This window comes from Telmatherina bonti (genome assembly GCF_933228915.1).
Source record: "Telmatherina bonti genome assembly, chromosome: 17".
Lineage (NCBI taxonomy): Eukaryota > Metazoa > Chordata > Actinopteri > Atheriniformes > Telmatherinidae > Telmatherina > Telmatherina bonti.
The window spans coordinates 8,080,945-8,103,209 of NC_136615.1; the positions used below are offsets into that span (position 1 = coordinate 8,080,945).

General features: G+C 40.8%; 1 protein-coding gene across 2 annotated transcripts; it reads left to right on the top strand.

The window, feature by feature from the left end:
- The first annotated feature begins 8,246 nt into the window (after nt 1-8,246).
- gnsb (glucosamine (N-acetyl)-6-sulfatase (Sanfilippo disease IIID), b) lies at nt 8,247-21,772 on the top strand. Of its 2 annotated transcripts, XM_079256233.1 has the most exons (13): nt 8,247-8,552; nt 12,695-12,754; nt 13,055-13,258; nt 14,785-14,850; nt 14,929-15,027; nt 15,807-15,974; nt 16,050-16,132; nt 17,504-17,622; nt 18,384-18,487; nt 18,590-18,691; nt 18,779-18,889; nt 20,243-20,353; nt 20,455-21,772. In XM_079256233.1, the coding sequence occupies exons 1-13, from the start codon at nt 8,370-8,372 to the stop codon at nt 20,602-20,604; spliced, it is 1,560 nt and encodes a 519-aa protein (XP_079112359.1). In that variant the 5' UTR covers nt 8,247-8,369; the 3' UTR covers nt 20,605-21,772. The 2 variants fall into 2 exon arrangements, with proteins under 2 accessions (XP_079112359.1, XP_079112358.1); XM_079256232.1 differs by having other exon boundaries at nt 18,590-18,889.
- The last annotated feature ends 493 nt before the right edge of the window (nt 21,773-22,265 follow it).

Consider the following 22,265-nt stretch of genomic DNA (forward strand, 5'->3'; position numbering starts at 1 on the left):
GCTTTATGTGGGAGTTATATCCGTTTAATTTTTCATGGCGAGACATCAAACTTTGAGGCCCCGCCCCTCGTAAACTAAGTCTCCTATTAGAAGAAATAACACAACATTTAATCACACATGCCTCCTGAACATCCTGAGCAATTTGTGGCTCAGTGGGATAAAAGCTCTAGGACGAGTTCGTTAAAATGCGAGGTGCTAAAACGCCAAAATATTGACTTTGACCTAAAATGGCCGCCTTCCTGTCGACATTTCACCATGACATTTAGAGGATTTTTTGTTCACCCTAGCATGTAGATCATGTGTATGAATTTTCATAAAGATTAACAACATGCAGTGGCGGGGCACCTAAAATAGGTGGCGCTCTCATTCAGTTTCGCCCAAACATTCTGGAGCACCTCAAAATATCAAATTTTTCGTATTCCCTTGGGGGGGTACGCAAAATTTGGTGAGTTTTTGAGCACGTTCAGGCCTCCAAAAAAGCACGCGAAGTGTCCGAATAAAAATAATAATAATTAAAACCGCAAGCGGTGATATAGGCCCTCGCACCATGGCGCCGCTCGGCATAATGCCACCGCCTCCCCTGGCAACATCCTTCCCATGCCTCTCTCAACCTAAAGTGCAGCCAGACTGCACTTCAGGCCATTAAGGCCTTATGAAGGGTCACTTCCTGTCACCAAGGGGCGGGGCTAACTTATCATCTAATTATTGACATGCACAAATGTGAAGGATATGACTGGCATCATCTGTAGCAAATTTGGTGCAGGTTGGTTGTTTTTTGTGGGAGTTATGTCAGTTTTCCTTTTCACTGCATCACATCTGCTTTGCTGCCCCGCCTCTCCTAAATGATATCCCCTATTAAAAGAAATAGCACAACTTTTAATCACACATGTCTCTTGAGCATCCTGACTCATTTGGATTAAAGTTAGATAAAATTCTTAGCAGGACTTAATCAAAATGCATGGCAAAGCAAATGACAGAAATGACCCCGAAAATGGCACCTTATTCAAAATGGCCGACTTCCTGTTTTATTTAGCCCATATGTCCAAGAGACTTTTTTGAAGGTACTGGGAGGGTCTACAACTGTGCTGAATCATATCCATGTCAGTCAATGCAGTGGGCGGGGCTGATTGATTGAAATATTGTAGGGGGCGCTATGGAGCCATTTACTATCTTTTCCACTATATTGTAATTTTACTCTATTAAGTACATAACTGTCATGACTCATGGCAAGTATGGTGAAGATCAACAATTTCATGGCTTTGTTACAGGTACTTCCTGGTTCATGATATCAGACACTTGTTGTTGCCAAGGGGTGGGGCTAGTTCATAGTCATATCATTGCATTTTAGATTTTGTTCATCATGGGACTGGCATCAAATGTGTCGATTCCTGTGCTGATATGTTGTTTTATGTGGGAGTTTTAGCAATAAGTCTTTGTTAATGAGACATAAAACTTTGAGGGCCCGCCCCTCCTAAACTAAATCTTCTATTAGAAGAAATAGCACAACTTTAAATCACACATGCCCCCTGAGCATCCTGTGCAAGTTGGGTGTCAGTTGGACAATATCCCTAGGAGGAGTTGTTTAAAATGCATGGCAAAGAAATGACCCCAAAAATGGCACCTTTTTCAAAATGGCCGACTTCCTGTTGGATTTAGCCCATATGTCCAAGAGACTTTTTTGAAGGTACTGGAAGGTTCTCCAACTGTGCTGAATTTTATCCATGTCGGTCCATGTAGTGGGCGGGGCTGATTGATTGAAATTTTGTAGGGGGCGCTATGGAGACATGCTCCATTTATTCCATAATGTTTCAATGGGGCTTAGTTCAGGGCCTTACTGTCATCAGTCATGGCAAGTATGGTGGCGGTCCAAGGTTCCATGGCTTGGTCACAGGTACTTCCTGTTTCATGGCGTTGGGCCGCCATTCGCCATGTCCCGTTTAGCGTAGCGACTTGAGGTTTTTATTGTGGCATCATGAAAGGGTTTGACATGTTTTGGAGGAGGCTCAAGTGTTTGGGACCATTTGCTTAGAAGCATGACCCTCAAACGTGGAAAAAACCACTTCCTGTTGTAAGTGGGCGGGGCTTAGGTCTAGACCAGCAATGGTCACATTAATCTGTTCAGGACTGATCCCTTATTAATCCCTATAAGTTTTAGGGTGCTCAGATCAAAATTGACAATTTTATAGTGATTTATGATGTCACGCCGCCGCATGGAACTTCGCCATGGCGTCACGGGCACGCCGTGCAGCGTAGAGCAACGTCCTTTATCAGATCTCTTCACCAACATGTTTTCTGATGCCTGAGTGAATTTGGGCCATGTGGTGTCCACCAAGCCAGAGTTATGGGTGTGTGAGCAAAAAACAACACTTTTGACCTCCAGGGGGCGTGGCTATTTCATAATCAAAATATTGACATATAGAACTCTGTAGGAGGGCACTGCCATCATATCTAGCAAATTTGGTGCAGAAATGTTGCTTTATGTGGGAGTTATATCCGTTTAATTTTTCATGGCGAGACATCAAACTTTGAGGCCCCGCCCCTCGTAAACTAAGTCTCCTATTAGAAGAAATAACACAACATTTAATCACAGATGCCTCCTGAACATCCTGAGCAATTTGTGGCTCAGTGGGATAAAAGCTCTAGGACGAGTTCGTTAAAATGCGAGGTGCTAAAACGCCAAAATATTGACTTTGACCTTAAATGGCCGCCTTCCTGTCGACATTTCACCATGACATTAAGAGGATTTTTTGTTCGCCCTGTCATGTAGGTCATGTGTATGAATGTTCATAAAGATTAATGACATGCAGTGGCGGGGCACCTAAAATAGGTGGCGCTCTCATTCAGTTTCGCCCAAACATTCTGGAGCACCTCAAAATATCAAATTTTTCGTATTCCCTTGGGGGGGTACGCAAAATTTGGTGAGTTTTCGAGCACGTTCAGGCCTCCAAAAAAGCACGCGAAGTGTCCGAATAAAAATAATAATAATTAAAACCGCAAGCGGTGATATAGGCCCTCGCACCATGGCGCCGCTCGGCATAATGCCACCGCCTCCCCTGGCAACATCCTTCCCATGCCTCTCTCAACCTAAAGTGCAGCCAGACTGCACTTCAGGCCATTTAGGCCTTATGAAGAGTCAATTCATGTCACCAAGGGGCGGGGCTAACTTATAATCTATTTATTGCCATGCACAAATGTGAAGGATATGACTGGCATCATCTGTAGTGAATTTGGTGCAGGTTGGTTGTTTTTTGTGGGAGTTATGTCAGTTTTCATTTTCGTCGCATCACAGCTGCTTTGCTGCCCCGCCTCTCCTAAACGATATCCCCTATTAAAATAAATAGCACAACTTTTAATCACACATGCCTCTTAAGCATCCTGACTCATTTGGGTTAAAGTTGGACAAAATTCTTAGAAGGAACTTCTCAAAATGCATGGCAAAGAAAATGACAGAAATTGCCCCAAAAATGACACCTTTTTCAAAATGGCCGACTTCCTGTTTGATTTAGCCCATATGTCCAAGAGACTTTTTGGAAGGTACTGGGAGAGTCTACAAGTGTCCCGAATCATATCCATGTCAGTCAATGTAGTGGGCGGGGCTGATTGATTGAAATATTGTAGGGGGCGCTATGGAGCCATTTACTATCTTTTCTACTATATTGTAATTTTACTCTATTAAGGACATAACTGTCATGAGTCATGGCAAGTATGGTGAAGATCAACAATTTCATGGCTTTGTTACAGGTACTTCCTGGTTCATGATATCAGACACTTGTTGTTGCCAAGGGGTGGGGCTAATTCATAGTCGTATTATTGCATTGTAGATTTTGTTCATCATGGAACTGGCATCAAATGTGGTGATTCCTGTGCTGATATGTTGTTTTATGTGGGAGTATTAGCAATAAGTCTTTGTTAATGAGACATAAAACTTTGAGGGCCCGCCCCTCATAAACTAAATCTTCTATTAGAAGAAATAGCACAACTTTAAATCACACATGCCTCCTGAGCATCCTGTGCAAGTTGGGTGTCAGTTGGACAATATCCCTAGGAGGAGTTGTTTAAAATGCATGGCAAAGAAATGACCCCAAAAATGGCACCTTTTTCAAAATGGCCGACTTCCTGTTGGTTTTGGCCTATATGTCCAAGAGACTTTTTTGAAGGTACTGGCAGGTTCTCCAACTGTGATGAATTTTATCCATGTCGGTCCATGTAGTGGGCGGGGCTGATTGATTGAAATATTGTAGGGGGCGCTATGGAGACATGCTCCATTTATTCCATAATGTGTCAATGGGGCTTAGTTCAGGGCCTTACTGTCATCAGTAATGGCAAGTATGGTGGCGGTACAAGGTTCCATGGCTTGGTCACAGGTACTTCCTGTTTCATGGCGTTGGACCGCCATTCGCCATGTCCCGTTTAGCGTAGCGACTTGAGGTTTTTATTGTGGCATCATGAAAGGGTTTGACATGTTTTGGAGGAGTCTCAAGTGTTTGGGACCATTTCCTTAGAAGCATGACCCTCAAACGTGGAAAAAACCACTTCCTGTTATAAGTGGGCGGGGCTTAGGTCTACACCAGCAATGGTCACATTAATCTGTTCAGGACTGATCCCTTATTAATCCCTATAAGTTTTAGGGTGATCAGATCAAAATGGACAATTTTATAGTGATTTATGATGTCATGCCGCCGCATGGAACTTCGCCATGGCGTCACGGGCACGCCGTGCAGTGTAGAGCAACGTCCTTTACCAGATCTCTTCACCAACATGTTTTGTGATGCCTGAGTGAATTTGGGCCATGTGGTGTCCACCAAGCCAGAGTTATGGGTGTGTGAGCAAAAAACAACACTTTTGACCTCCAGGGGGCGTGGCTATTTCATAATCAAAATATTGACATATAGAACTCTGTAGGAGGGGACTGCCATCATATCTAGCAAATTTGGTGCAGAAATGTTGCTTTATGTGGGAGTTATAGCTGTTTAATTTTTCCTGGCGAGACATCAAACTTTGGGGCCCCGCCCCTTGTAAACTAAGTCTCCTATTAGAAGAAATAACACAACATTTAATCACCCATGCCTCCTGAACATCCTGAGCAATTTGTGGCTCAGTGGGATAAAAGCCCTAGGACGAGTTCGTTAAAATGAGAGGTGCTAAAACGCTAAAATATTGACTTTGACCTAAAATGGCCGCCTTCCTGTCGACATTTCACCATGACATTAAGAGGATTTTTTGTTCACCCTAGCATGTAGATCATGTGTATGAATTTTCATAAAGATTAACGACATGCAGTGGCGGGGCACCTAAAATAGGTGGCGCTCTCGTTCAGTTTCGCCCAAACATTCTGGAGCACCTCAAAATATCAAATTTTTCGTATTCCCTTGGGGGGGTACGCAAAATTTGGTGAGTTTTTAAGCACGTTCAGGCCTCCAAAAAAGCACGCGAAGTGTCCGAATAAAAATAATAATAATAATAATAAACACTGCAATTACAATAGGCCTTCGCACCGCCAAGGTGCTCGGGCCTAATAATAATAAACACTGCAATTACAATAGGCCTTCGCACCGCCAAGGTGCTCGGGCCTAATTAGGCCTAAATGGCTTTTCTGTGAGCAAATCAATCGATATGTGAAGGACGACACATATTAGATCTAAAAGAATTCTAATTAAGTGCAAAAACAAAAAAAAAAAAAAAACAAAACAAACAAACTATAAATTATAAGTGAGTAAACGAGAAAGAAAGAAATGAAACTTATTTATAAAATATTTTACCAAACACATTTTATACTCTGGCTGCTAAAGGAAATAAGAGATTATATTGAATACTACTACTACTACTACTACTACTAATAATAATAATAATAATAATAATAATAATAATTGACCCAAATGGCTTTTCTGTGTGAGCAAATCAGTAAATAAGTGAAGGGCGGTAGAAAAATATATCAAATAGAATTCTAATTAATTTAAAACAAAAACAAAAAACAAACAAACAAAAAAAAAACAGACTATAAATTATAAATAAGTAAACAAGAAAGAAAGAAGTGCGACTTATTAATAAATTATTTTCACAAAAAATTTTTTTACACCCTGGCTGCTGAAGGAAATAAGAGATCATATTGAATAAAATTAAATAAATAAATAAATAAATAATAGTCGGACTAAATGGTTTTTCTGTGTGAGCAAATCAATCAATAATGGAAGGACGGTACAAAATACATCTAACAGATTTCTAGTTAAGTGCAAAAAAAATACCGGTAACCTAATTTTACTACAATAATCTGCTACTGACCTCTGTGGTCAGGATATTTAACTACAAGAAAAATATCAAGTTAGATAAACTACAAAAAGTCAGTGCTTTATGATTAGTTATTTGAATTAAAGATATCCTTGAATATGTAATTTTTGTTTCCTTTCATATTTAAACTAAAAGTTTTGTTTTTGCCCAATAAAAAAACAAAAACACAACAGTAAACCAAAATAGCTTATTATTGCCCTCTAGCGGCCAGTTGGCGTAACTACGTAACATTTATGTAAAGTTAGATCAATTACAAATAGACTGTACTTCCGGTAACCTTTCAAAATAAACTTTTAACTCCGACAGATGGTGATAATTTGTTGTTATTTGGGCTGTTTGGTCAAAATTACTGTAATACATTGTATTGACAACTTAAGATGTAAAGAAATCCACGCCTATGGCTTCGACTCTTTAAAAACGAAAAGAAATGCCGAATTCAGTTACTTGAGTTTATTGTTTGAACGACATCATTCGGGTGAGTTTGTAGTAATAACAGGAATTTAAATAGCTGAAAACTTTGTAGGACTTTAGATAATTATTCACTGACTGCTAGTTATGTTTTAGACTCACCAGTTACTACCATAATGATGGCTAGTATTACATCAAACAAATTCCAACAGACTAAAAATAATCCATCTATAATAATCTAGATAGATAGACATATAGATAGATAGATAGGTAGATACATAGACATATAGATAGATACATAGACATATAGATAGATAGACAGGTAGATACAGACAGACAGACAGATAGATAGATAGATAGATAGATATATAGATAGATAGCTAGCTAGATAGATAGATAGATAGATAGATGGATAGATAGATAGAGAGGTAGATACATAGACATATAGATAGATAGAGAGGTAAATACATAGACATATAGATAGATAGAGAGGTAGATACAGACAGACAGATAGATAGATAGATAGATAGATAGGTAGATACATAGACATATAGATAGATACATAGACATATAAATAGATAGAGAGATAGATACAGACAGACAGATAGATAGATAGATAGATAGACATATAGATAGATAGATACATAGACATATAGATAGAGAGGTAGATACAGACAGACAGACAGACAGATAGATAGATAGATAGACATATAGATAGATGGATACATAGACATATAGATAGAGAGGTAGATACAGACAGACAGACAGATAGATACATAGACATATAGATAGGTAGAGAGGTAGAAACAGACAGACAGACAGATAGATAGATAGATACATAGACATATAGATAGATAGAGAGGTAGATACAGACAGACAGACAGACAGATAGATAGATAGATAGATAGATAGATACATAGACATATAGATAGAGAGGTAGATACAGACAGACAGACAGACAGACAGATAGATAGATACATAGACATATAGATAGATAGAGAGGTAGATACAGACAGACAGACAGACAGACAGATAGATAGATAGATAGATAGATAGATACATAGACATATAGATAGATAGAGAGGTAGATACAGACAGACAGACAGATAGATAGATAGATAGATAGATAGATAGATAGATAATGAAGGTATATGAATCCTTGTAGAAATGCAAAAGGAGGTGTTTTGCTGTGAGTAAACGTGTTGGAACTGGGTCTGGTCTAAACGTCCCTCCTGTCTGCACTTGGAAAGGTTTCCTGGCAGATGTCAGCATATCATCTGTTAATGATTGACTGGTCTAAACGTCACCTTAAGGATCACAGACACAACCTGTCCAGGTAAACACATTAATATAATGTACAGTTTATTATACATGATAGAAATATAAACAGTCAGTGTGTGTGTGTGTGTGTGTGTGTGTAGGAGCCACATGCTGGTGAAATGTACTGAAATGGTGTAAGACATGTTGCGTGTCCTGGCTTCTCTCCTCCCACTCAGCCTGATCATATGACCGCTGACTCTTCTCTCCACTTCCTCAAACTTTAAAACGACTCCTGTGTCTGTCCGGTGCGTCCTGTGCACGCGGCTCGTCTTCTGCTACAACCAGGACAGCGAAGCTCCAGCAGGACGGCGGCGGTTCAGTGTAGCAGGAGGCCCGGTGCTGCTGCGGAGGCTCGGATGGCAGGCTCCGGGAGAGCCGCTGGAGGGAGCGGAGGCCGGCGGACACGACACCGGACAGAAGCTCCGCTCCTCCCGCTGCTCTTGGTTTGGATCAGCTGCTGCATCAGCTGTGCAGAGAGCACCAAACCCAACATCGTCCTCGTGCTCGTCGACGATCAGGATGTTCAGCTGGGGGGGATGGTGAGTACGTCCCCCAGAAAGCACTTTTATTCTATCAGATGTATTGATTGTAAGGGGTCACGTGACTACGTGACATAATCCCTCTTTTAACACTTTTTAAGATCCAAACTTTAAAATCTTTCCAGCTGAAGATTTCCAGAGTTTAAAGTGAACTTTTACCATCATGTTTCCTATAAAACAAACACAAACCAGAAGGTTTTCCCTCCTGTATGATCAGCTGTGATCTGTAAGGATGGGGTAGGGTTTATAAGATTAATTCTTTTTCCTACTCCAACTTTCTTTTTACATGAAATGTACTACAATGGTAGTGTAGTAGTTGTTGTAACTCTGGAGTATGTTTTCTGTTGTTGTTTTTTGGATTTACCAATATATTAAGGAAAAGAAAAGAGAATAAAAATGTTGAAATGAAACAATTTCCTCATTGTTTAAGTTGATCAGGAAGCTTTATGGATGCTACTGAGCTTCTTGGCAGGAAAGATGCCAAATATTTTTATAATGTAAACAATAAAACACACATAATAAACAAGGTCAAATAGTTTAGGAGACAGATGGTGTCTGACACCATGGTGTCTTTGTGTAGAAGAACTAAAAGCCTTTATTCCCTCCCCTTTATGTAATTATTGAGGATTTATTTTCATAACTTTTAAACAAAATGGACAGATCCAAGCAGCACTGGAGCCAAAGTATCACCTTTTTAAATTTAATTATCAGATCAGCAAGAGTTTAAAAATATTCACAAGTCAGCCGTAAAATGCTGAATATGAAATTCTGATCATTTCTCTCGTTAATTGTTTGACTTTCGACCATAAATAAAAGAAAATCTGATTTGTCTTTACACATTGAGAAATAAAATCAGTATAATTTAAATGGAAACATGTTTGGAGCTGTGTTGCTCATCTCTTTCACAGCTGAAGTAGTGTTACAGGTGGCACTGGCTCCAGTAGCTGAGGAGTACTTTTAATCCCTAAAGTCAGTTTGCAGAGGCTTTAAGGCAGAGGTGTCCAAAGCTGGTGCTCGAGGGCCACAATCCTGCACATTTTCCATGTATCCCCGCTCCATCATACCTTAAATGGATCCAACAGCCATGAAGTTCTGCATGATGACTGCTCAGTTTGGGTCAGGTGTGTTGGAGCAGGGACACATTGAAAACCTGCAGGATTGTGGCCCTGGAGGCCTGGAGCTGGACACCTCTGCTTTAAGGAATAAATAGACAATAATGAACAAATTACTGTCATAAAAATGTCTTAAAACAGAACAAGAAATGAGGTTAAAACCGTCTCTGCTTTAACAACAGATTCTGTAGAGAAGTTAATGATGGAAATTATTGACTTAAAGCTCCAGTTTGTAACGTTGCTGAGAGACATGTTCCTCTGGGTGAAGTGGTTCCTCGTCCTGATAGTAGTCTATACATTCTGTAATCATGATCAATAAGAAATATAGTTAGACCCCTCAGTTTACTGTAAATCTATAAAAACTCTGACCAATCCAAACGTTCCGACCCAAATGAAGTTGTTCATTTCTTATATTTCGTAAGTTTCTTCTCCCGGCTCCCCTCCTCCCCCTCCAGCAGCGCATACCTGATCGCCCCACCCTGCATATAAACAGCGTGTTAGGATGAAAATACAAAGTAGTGAAGAAGAAACTCGGAAGGCAAACATGGCTGAGAAAATGCAGGAAGGACTTCCCGACCCGGCTCGGTTTATTTGCCTCCTCCTGCTAAACAGCCGAGAAAGAGAAAATCGTTGGTGGAAAAGGCCGCGCCAGCTTTAAACCATCCATCTTGTCATGGCACAGTTCAGATAGTCTAAATATGTAAAGTCCGCATTCATGTTGATCCGTATATACACTGATTTTAAAGGCTAAATCTTCCACTACCTGGGAGGTCTTGCTTATTTCAGCAACACAAACTCCACTCTGCGTGTGTCGCAATCATTCGTCCATCAGTTAAACTTCATTTATAAAGCAATTTTTCATGCAAAGCAAATTGTAACACAAAGTCACAGAATGACACATGGGCTGTTTACTGAGGCCGATACTCAGTCAGAAACTACATGCCAGGTTTCAGGTGACTTTATTTGTACCCGTCGGTAGATTTGTTGTACAGCGATTTCAGCTTTAGTGTCACAGAAGAAAGTAAATAAAATAAACACATAAACAGACATTCTGACATTAACAATGGCTCACAAAGTCAAAGATCAATAAATAGTTAAATTAATAGATAAAAATGATTTAAAATCTTAACATTTTTCAAGAAGGACTGCTGCAGATGGACCAAAACTGTTCTGTAAGGTTTTGTCCTGCATCTCGGCTCCTGGAAGCTGCATCCTGATGGGAGGAGGTGAAATAAAGGATGGGAGTCCCAGCTCACAGTGTTAGAGGCTGTACGCTCTACCTTCCTGCTGAACACAGCCTCAAGACTCACCTGATCACCAATCAATCACCAATCAGCCTACTGGCCCATTTAATAACCAGACTGACTTTATTTCTGCCCTTCAGAGCCAAATGACCAAACCAGGCCACCAAGGAAGACGATAAAATCTATTCAATAAAAGATGTGTAAAAGGTAGAGAGCGTTGTTTTGTCAATATTAAAACACAACAGATGGGATCAGATTATCAATCGACTCTTGATCAGAGCTGTCTCTTGTAAGACTTATATTAGGAGCTACTACTAGTAGTGAGGCGGCTGAAGTTTATGCACTGATGCAGGTGATGATGATTGTTGCTGCGGTAGGGACGGTATGCTTTGGCTTTCTGGTGGTTGTTGCCTGGCAACCACAGATGCCGTACTGGAACCGCTGTTAAGCAGGACTGCAGAGGACTTTGAGTTTGTCTTGGCAGCGCTCTCTCTGCCGACGTTATCAGTCATTTCTACTTCACTTTCCTCTACTTAAAGCTCAATCTGAGAAGTCCTGCAGCGTGGGAACCCTTAATGCTGGGAGAGAGCGTAGCGATGAATATCTGTCCTCAGGGCATGTGGCAACTTGGATGTAAGTCGAGTGACTTGTATTTACTCCATCCATCAGCTCTGCTTTTCTCTTCAAAGCCAGCTGGTGAAGCTATGGAGGAGTTAGAGCAGCCATTGTGTCTGTGTAGGGAAAACGGGATTTGGTGTAGGAGTCAGTAAGAAGCAAAACGTCTTCCAGGTTGGGATGGAACTGATAGTTGAAACGCTCAGTTGCCTCAGCAGGTAAGAGATTGTCCAAATGGATCATCTCTCACAAACAGGAGGATTGTAGGTTTAGAGCCGCTGTAATTCTTCTCTTGATCAATAGAAAAATCACCAGATTGTTTTCTACGTCTCTAATGTCTGGTTTGACTTTTAATTAGATCTTAAGAAACATTTAGGAAAGGATTTCTTTTTAAGTGAGCCTGACCTGCTACCTATTTTTTTTTTTTTTTTTTTTAGATATTTACACCAAAAATCATTCATATATCATCAATTTGCTGAATATTTTAGCAAAGTTTTACTTACATAAAATGAAATTCATTTAAAAAAATTCTCTCTTTAAAAAAATCTAATCTATGTACGTATTTTAATGTTATCCAAAAATTGAACCGTAATGACTTAAAACTTACTAAAACCTGACATCTGTGCAAACTTTATCATTACATCACTGTTTAAATCCTCTTGTAATGTGTATATGTACTGTTTAATTTCTCTTTACACCCTCTGTCTTTCTTCTTATCAGAGTTCATCATACTTATCTCAGGCATTTTTAACAAAGTCGAAAAATAATAAAAAACAAATTAAATAGAAAAATTGTATAAAAAAACCATTAAATTAGTTTAAAACAAGTTTACTGTTAAAATTAAATGTATTGAAATGATTTAATAAACTGATAAAACACAATAACATAATGTTAATATCACCAGATTTAACAGAAGAGACTTGTAGAGAAATGAATGTAAATAAAACTAATTATGAATATTAAAAAGATGTCTAAATAAAAGCTTGACTGCACTGTGAGACTATCTGTTAGAAGAAAAGAAGTCTGAACTGTCAGGTAGCTGAAAACATTTCACTGCTGGATCAGGTCTTTTTAAAACAGAAATAAAAAAGTAAAACAGAGTTTAAACTGGTTGAACGCAGCAGGTTTGTTTGCATGTTGAGACGTTTCTGTTCTCCTTTCCTTTCTGCAGACACCCATGAAGAAAACGACGGGTTTAATCGGAGACGCAGGAGCGACGTTCGCCAACGCTGTGAGTATTTTCACACTTTAACCTGCTTCTTGTTTCACCTCCTCTTCTTTTCACCAGAAGGCTTCTTTTTGTTCTGCTGATGTTTTTACTGTCCGGTTTGTGAAACATTTATTTTTATTATCTTGTAAAAAAAAAAAAAGGGAATCTTTTATTTTTAAAACATCAGCTGATCCTCCTAGTTCCACATGCATGTGTGATGGTTAGCTCCCAGTTTCACACTGAGTGAGCTCTACATCCTCCTCTCCGTTGTCATGCCAGTCTTTCATCATCTTCCTCTTCTTGCTTCCTCCTCCTGGGAAGTTTACAGTCACGCCGCTGTGCTGCCCCAGCAGGAGCAGCGTTTTGACCGGCCGGTACCCCCACAACCACGAGGTGAGGAACAACTCCGTGTCGGGGAACTGCTCCAGCGTTCTGTGGCAGAAAGGGCCCGAGGCCGAGGCTTTCCCAGTCTACCTCCACAAACTGGAATACCAGACGTTCTTCGCTGGGAAATATCTGAACCAGGTCAGAATGCTTTTATTTCTCAGCTGTTTTTTTAAAAATTTTTTTTATTTTTTTACAGGATCTAGGATCTTTTAAAGGACCTCTTCCTTTTCTGTGTCTGTGAATCAGAGCGATAAAACGTTAATCTATAAATAAAAGTACCCAAAACGCCTCCACTGGTTTTCTGTGGATTCAGCTGAGGTTTCCGTCCTGGTTGGACTTCTTTAACCTGCTGCGACCAGTGGATTGGTTTCTACATGAGCTAATCTGCACAGAACCACAGCTGTTCCTACTGGTGCTTCAGGTGTACTGGAGTCGCTGCAGACTGTGGCTCTGCAGGAAAAGCTCCAGAAGAAATGCAGGAAGTACTTCTGTTTCACTTTAAACCTGTTTTTCCAGCACATTTTGGGTGTTTGGGGGTCGTACAGATGCCCGCAGAGACGGATCTGCTCAGCCTAAGTTGCATCTTTCTAACCCTAAGCCATGCACTCCTGCAGAGCACAGCAGGTTTGATGACTGGTTTGATGGAAACAAACCAGTTACATCTACAAATTACTGGGAATAGTAGCGGCTCTCACCAGAACCAGACTGCAAGGAATAAAAACACTGGAACAGACATCTCAGGGGGAAAACAGAGCTTTTCATCAGGATCCGAGGATCAGGCGTCAGACGGGTGCTGGTAGAGATGCTCCTGCAGATCGTTTTCTTCCTAAAGATCCATTTACCAGGAACTGAGGGCAGAACATCTGAACCACACTCAGACACCAGCTTCATATCCGTGAATCTGGGAAGATGCTCGTCTGACATTTATTTATTTATAGTTTATTGTTTTCTAGTTGTTTTATTTCCTTCTGTTGCTCGTCTAGTTGTCAGATCAGCCAAAACCACCGAAAGGACGGCTGTCAGGAACAGGAGCCACATACGGCACCGCTTGCTTTCAGGTGGGCCGGACCAGTCTAGTAGTAGCAGTAATAATAATAATATTAATAATAATAATGATTATAATGATATAATACCAATAACGACGACAACAACAACAACAACAACAACAATAATGAAATAATCAAAATAATAATAATAAAAATAGAAATAAAATAATAATAAAATAATAATAATAAAAATAAAATAATAATAATAAAAAAAAGATTAATAATAAATTGGAGCGAAAAGTAATGAAGACTCCAGATTTTCCCTTTTTTTTTAGTTTGAACACAAAGTACACTTACATTATGATGTTTACATTTAATGATCTATTTGTTTACAAAACAAACTATGAACAAACAGATTTTTCTGCGGAGAAATAAGTTCAATTTTTAGAATTATTTTTCATTTTATCGTTAACATTTAATGTTAATAAAACATCTTCAGGAAAAAACTATCTTGTTTTCCGTTCTTCAACGCAGACGGTGCAGTAAAACAAGTCTAACCTGCTTCAGAAACTTCCTGTTTAGGTGCAGAGCAGGGAACCAGAGTCTGAAGATCTCTCACCATCCTGGGATAAAAAAGCTTCTAACATGATCTGACTGAACCGTTTCTTCTGTTTTCAGTACGGTAAGAAAGAAGCTGGAGACGTCGGCTACGTCCCACCTGGCTGGGACCAGTGGCATGCACTGGTGAGTCCCATTTAAACACACACGCTGTGTATTCACACCGTTTCTGTCTTCTCATCGCCGGCTGTGTGACTCCTGCAGGTGGGAAACTCTCAGTACTACAACTACACTCTCTCTGTGAACGGGAAAGAAGAAAAGCACGGCGACAGCTATGAGGAAGACTACCTGACAGACCTCATCGTGAGTCGTAGTCACACTCCCCCCATCGTGACTTCTGCTTACTGTGAGCTTGTGATCAGCAGCATTTCATGCAGCAGCAGGCGGTCTTGTGAAAGAATTTATGGGAAGAAATAACTCCTGAAACTGTCTGATCAGCTGCTTGAGATGTGTAAAACGTCATGTAGGATATTTTTCTTTTTGTCTTCCAGTCAGCAGGGTGGAGGGTTAATCATCACCCCAAAAAAAGCTCTTTGAAGGTCATTTACTCTCCAGATGTTTAGACGTTTTCAGGGAGAACTTTAGCCTTCTCTCTGTGTGTTTTCTGCAGCGTTGCCATCTGGTGCTGCTGCATGTCTTCTTCATCAGGTGACGGTTGAGTCTTTCTGTTAAACCAGCTCAACCAGGTGTCTTCAGGATGTAGTTTATGCAACCTGAACTTTGCCTCGTCACATGCAGTTCAGGAAGGCGCTGAACTGCAGTTCTGTAACTCCACCAGAGCCAAATGGAGGTCTGAGAAGTCAAACTTCTCGTTTTGTCTCGGTTTAAAGGTATCTCAGGTTGTAATTTGAAGGAAGAAATCTTCCTGCATGTTGAGGCTTGTGCAGCTTCGCTTTCATTGAAACTCTTCACCCAGGATGAAGAGTCTCATGAGGTTTTGTACCTTCAGATGCAGAGGTCCTTCCACTGTTAAATCATATCTAATCCCAGCTTATTAAATCTGACTTCTTCCTCATGCGTGCGCTTCATAAAACGCACATTTGGCAGTGTTGTGTTAATTCTTTGCTCCTATGTCGTTCCAGCTGAACCGGTCCCTTCACTTCCTGGACGACAAGAGTCTTCACCATCCGTTCTTCATGATGTTGTCGCCTCCAGCTCCTCATTCTCCTTGGACGGCAGCGCCTCAGTATCAGAAAGAGTTCAACAACGTGCAAGCCCCTCGAGACGGCAGCTTTGACAAGCCGGGGAAGGTATGCTGGCTGTGATATCCCAACCTTTCCTGCAGCCTGGTGTCTGACGGTACTTCTCTTCTGTTCCTGTTGCAGGACAAACACTGGCTGCTGCGCCAACCTGTCAACCCCATGCCCAATAGTTCGCTCACCTTCCTGGATAATGCATACAGGAGAAGGTAGCATCACTGCAGATGCTTATTGTTACTTTTTACCTTGCTAAACAAGCGGTGGAAGCTTTCTGCTTGATCGCTGACAGAAATGTTGTAGGCTGGAGAAAAACATGACAAAAAACACAACAGTTCAGTTTAAAGGGCAGAAACAGTCGCCTGAATATGCTTAATGTTAACAAAGAAAGGTTGGCTCACATCTGCGTTTGGTTTTGCATAACGTTGGCTCAGCGCGGTCACCTAAACTAAACCACAGAGCCAACCAGACCAGATCCTAGTCGCTGAGGCTTGGCTGCCGACCTTCGGCCCTCATAACACTCTGTGTGCCATAAAACAGTGTTGTTCAACCACTGTGCCGTCATAAATCATCAGGTGTTTCACTCGATGGGTCTAAAAAGCAGCTCTGTGTTCATCCATGACCCAGGTGAAAGATAATAACGTTTCTTTTTTCTTGTCTTTATCTGATTTCTGTTAAAGGCAACTTAAATGAGATGGACTTTATATTAATAATATGTGCTTTTTTTCTTAAAAAACCAAAAAAAACCAAAAACATTTTGGCTTGTGGCGTGTCTTTCAAGTTATCAGTGGAAAAAGAGTTTTCCTTGGCTGAAAAAAGGTTGAAAAACACATAAGATGGGAGTCCAAAAGACTAATTATCAGAGGTTTTTGAGGTTGTGAGTACTACACAGATCCTACTGGTGGCATTTAGGCAGGTTTACCTCCTTACTGGGAAAACTCTGGCACTAAATGTCTTTTTAAAACTACTGTCCTAATTGTAAAAGTCACCTAAATGTTAAAAACTGCATTTTAAAATACACACAACCAACCTCTAAGCATGCTTTTATTTGTTAGTAAGTCATTTCTTTATATGGCACCTTTCAAACACACCTGCAACTCAACAGAAAACCAGTTTAAGACATGCAATTAGACTTTATAGTTGCCATAAAACAGCCAACATGATGGTTAAAAGTTAATAAATGCAATAAGAATAAAATGCATCAGTAAATGGAGGAAAACAGTCTGATTTCATTCACGAACCTGGAGCAGCTAAACGTTAGCTTCTGCTCAGGAGCAAAGTGTTCTCAGAGTGAAATTAGGAATTCATCTTTTAGATGAGATACTTCATATGTGAACATTAAAACCTGAAATTCAATCCTGGATCTCACAAGAAGACGATGAAGAATCCAGAACTGGGGAACTGTCAGGATCAAAACTCTTCCAGCAGCATTTTGGATCAGAAGGTTGTTTTTAGAGCTGCTTTAGGACAATCTACCAATAGAAAAGTCCTAATTTCATATATTTCTAACACTTGTATTGTTTATGTTTTCTGCTGTATGGATGGAAATCAAAGCCTGACTTGAATGATGAACTGTGTGACAGGTGGCAGACGCTGTTATCTGTGGATGACATGGTTGAGATGCTGGTGAAGAAACTGGACAGTATAGGAGAGCTAAACAACACCTACATCTTCTACACGTCAGACAACGGTTACCACACAGGTGTGCACCAGCTAGCTCCTCCTACAGTCCTCTCATCCTTTCAGATGGAATAAACTCCTTTCTGCATGAAACCACCGTGCAAAAGTTTGCATCATCCAGCAGAAACATCTTCAGTCATGTGCCGTAGCAAACATTGTTGATGACCATCCACAGAGGAGTGTTTCCCACACTGCCCTGCATGTCTTAGATGTGTTCCTGATTTACAATAAGGAACATCCTGATCAAGTCAGTTAACAGACCAGACTTTTCCTTTACCTGTAGAACATGCAGGGCTGCGAGTCCTGAGGACTGGGGTTGAGAACCGCTGCTGGGAAGGGACTCGGTGGAGCCTTGTGGACGGGGTTAGGTGGCAGATATTGCATCACAAGGTTTCACTCATGAACATGTGGAAACTGTGAAGTGTTTTCGGCACTTCTGTGTTTCAGTGGAAACTTTACACAACCGGTTAACAAGTAACACATCCAGTGTTGTGAAGCTGATGTCAACCTGTGTACGCTGGTCTCCGAGACTTTCTCTGTTTAAAGCAGGGGCGGGAAAATCGACTCGAAAAATAAAAAAATCGGGATTTTCTTGCTTCACAATTTAAAAAAAAATAAAATAAAATAAATTTTTTATTCACATATATATATATATATATATATATATATATATATATATATATATATAATATGTTTAATTTAAATTAAACATTTTTCTACAAACATTTTGAACCTAAACCTTTCCAATCAAACAGCCATGATCAGCTGCTTTCTCTGTTTCAGGCCAGTTCTCGTTGCCCATCGATAAACGGCAGCTGTACGAGTTTGACATCAGAATCCCGCTCCTGGTCCGCGGCCCCGGCATCAGCCCCAAGCAGACACTGCAGGTCAGAACCGTCCTCCATCAACACCTTTTTGATTTTATCTCTTATAAAACAGAATAATACTGCTGTTAACTCAACGTCTTGTTTGTTTTTACCGTCTCTCAGGCTCCAGTGTTGAACATTGACCTGGCTCCCACCATACTGGACATATCTGGTGTCAATCTGTCCACTGTGAATATGGACGGGCAGTCTTTCCTCGCTCAGATGGTCGGCTGCTACTTCACTCTGACATGTTTCCTTACACTACACCCTACTGTAAGAAACCAAAACTTAACTAAAGATTCTGTTTTTCAGGCTCCGTCTCTGAGGAACGGCACGACGCGACCGTTCTTCCTTGTTGAATACACGGGGGAGGGTCATCCGACCACAGACCCTTCCTGTCCTAAACTTGGCCCCGGACTTTCTGTGAGTGGATTTCACATAAAACTGCGATCTCAGCTGTTGGGGAGCATTTGTCACACTGCCAATAGTCATAAACATGAGCAAATGAACAAAAAATGACACCATGAGGGCGAAACATTCCAAAATACGGAAGCTGGATCTGGATCAGGATTGTAAGACTGCAGGAAAAACTGGATCTGGATGGGTCGGGAATAGTTTATGCTTTGGGACATCTGCCATAAAATCAGAGAAACTAGAACTTTATCCATCCACCTATCTGGCACTGGCTTCATTCGGATGCCTGAACCGTCTCATCCGGCTTCTCTAAGGGAGAGTCCAGCCACTAAACTAAATCAGGTCTTTGGTGAGGTCAGGCTTCACCTCCTTCTGGCTGATATCACTGCAGACAATCCACCTCCTTCAGTTGCATCCTCATGGTGCCACCATGTAGTTTAAAGTGGAACTATTTTGTGCATTTCAGGCTAATTTATTTTTATTTCTGAGACCAGAAGGGCTGGGATTGATGGAGTTATTGTCACAAATGGCTTTATTTACTTCAGACCGACCCTCTCCGTAGGCTGTCAGATCAGCCTGCGGGCAAAACGAGTGGATTGAGACTCTTCCGCATTAAGCCCCGCCTCCCGCCACTGCACTACATCGGGAGCGCGCACCGCAACTGTTTTCGCCGTCATTGTAACGTCTCTTAAACAGAAGGATTAGGCTCATATGAACTCAATAAAAAAACTAAATACAATGTCAACACATAGCATCCAGCCCTACATGTTGGAACCTGAATCAGATCCTGAAAACGAAGTGGAAAACAGCAACCCACAGCAACGAATGCAGCAGGATGTCTCTCTTTGGTAAACTCACCAGCCATCGTTGGAAATAACTTTATCCCACGTTTTCCACCCGCCTGATGTATTTGTACATGCCCTTGTTAACCAGTAGAAGGTAACCAATCACCGAACCTTATCCCCCGGGACGTCACAAGGATTTCCAAGTAGAAAAAAACTCTCTAAAACGACGCGGTTTTCGTCGCCATGGAAACCGAACGGAGAGAGTGCTGGAACTCAAACTCAAACTCAAACATGCGTTTAGGTGATAAAAAACAGTGTCGTTCACATGTCTGATGAGGATTCAACACTGTAACACTGTAGAAAGCTCAGAAAACTCCACATACCATCATAGCACCCCTTTAATTCTTCTCCAAGCACATTGTGAGCTGTTAGTAGCAAATAAAGGTTTGTAAACCTGCTTAAGAAGCATACACAGAACCATCAGGTTAACTGGGAGCTAATGCAGCAGGAAGTAAACAAAAACCAGTTTTTCTGTGAGGCGCAGCCTTGCAAACCGATTAACACTTTTATTTCCCAGCAATGTTTCCCAGACTGTGTGTGTGAGGATGCTTACAACAACACCTACGCCTGCGTCAGAACCCTGGACGGCAAACAGAACCTGCAGTACTGCGAGTTTGCAGACAGCGAGGTAACAGCGGATCCCCGCTGCTTTGGCGTCTCACACGTCTGAGTGTTGTTTGTGGAGGCTGCAGATGTGAAGCTTCTCTCTGCGCTCGTGTCTCCCTGCAGTCGTTCGTAGAGATGTACAACCTGACGTCGGATCCACACCAGCTGGAGAACATTGTGAAGAAGGTGGATCCGTCTGTCCTTCAGGCCATGAACCAGCGGCTGATAAAGCTCCAGTCCTGTGTGGGCGAAAGCTGCCGTAACGTCAAGTAAGGAGGAGGAGGAAGAGGAGGAGGAGGAAGAGGAGGAGGTCGACAGGGAAGCTGCCAGTCAGAAATCATGTGAAGTTCAGAGTGCAGGTTGGGGTCAGTCTGAACCTTTTCCACAAGCAGACAGATGGTTGTCTGATGGTGTGTGTCTTTGTTTTAAGAAGTATTTTCTTTTGTTTCATAAAAAAAAAAAAAAAAGTCACTTGGCTGCTCCGCTCTCCGTCTTCTGCTCCTCGTACAAGTTTGTTGTTTATTCTGAAACAAGATGAATCAAACAGTAGTTTCCTCTTTTTACACTGAAGTTTTCCTGCAGATTCTCAGCTGCAGAAATGTTTTTACATCTATAATATTTGTACTTTTTCCTAGTTGGACGAGTCAAAATGTCTTTCTGAGCAGTGCTCATTCTAAGCTTTTGTTTGTAAAACAGCCATGCTGTGATATTTCTCTACTTGTCAACTGCACTATGACACCAAATGTTCAGGGTTTTTTATACCGTCTCCACACAAAACGCCTGATAATGACTCTTAAAAATACAACCAAAGGTTTTTCTGGTACCCTGTTGCTGCTCTAATCATCATACGTTTCATACTTGCATCCCTGCATTTGATGAGAAGATTTATGCTACTTCTGCACGTCTGTTCCTCATGAATCCACATGCAGCTCGTTGGCGAAGCATCCAAACATAACAGGCTGGAGTAAATATTATGTTTTTGTTGTAAATTCCTGCAGATATCGATTCTGAATCTACAAACAGACCGACATGTGGCGTAAGTCTTCTCACCAAACACATAAAACATTTTGCAAGTTTGGTTTTAAATGAACGTTTTTATGTTATGAGAGGAAAAAAAAAGAGACAGAGCCGTATTTAGTGGGCATGCAGTCCTCCTGCCTTGTGTTTGTTCCAGTTTTGAGCCTCAAATGTGAAAAATGTCGTTTTATCAGTACGCTTGATGACTTTTGCGAAGAGCCTCTGACCTGGAGGACATGCTGTGAGGAGTTTTTTTATTATTGCTTTTAATTGTCAAGAATCTAAAAGGGATTTTTATAAGGAGAAAATTCAATGATCACTTTCATTCTTTGCACCTTGTGTTTGCACTGACGATGTGCACGTGCCTTAAATGTGAATTAATTTGCACTCTGATGAAACTGGTGAGAAATAAAGGCAAGCATTTAAACACAGTTGTCAGGTTGCACGTGTGTCTTTGCATTGTTGACAAATATCGCCAAGAATAGCCACAAAACTACTTCGTTTCTTTACAACTACATGAGAGCTCATATAAACAATTCTTACAGATTAAAACAGAAATATTTACAGTAAATATTTAGATATTCTTCAGTTGGTGTTACAAAAGCACAGCTGAAGGGTTAGAAGGAACGAAGTACTAAAATCTTTTCATTTAGAAGCAACAAGAGTTGCAGCAACGAGAGAGTCTGATTTAAACTAAAAAACATTCAATTTTATCCACTGGTTGCCACTCTACTCGTCCACATTTAGATTTTTATACATGCACACGGTGAACCGAGCTGTAGAAACGCATCGATCCACATCGGTTATCAGTCACATGGTCAATGATCCAATCACATCAATCCAAAATGCAAAAGTCACTCAAATCAATAACTGTTTATCCAAGTTGATTTAAAAATATATTTTTAGTCATCTGGCAC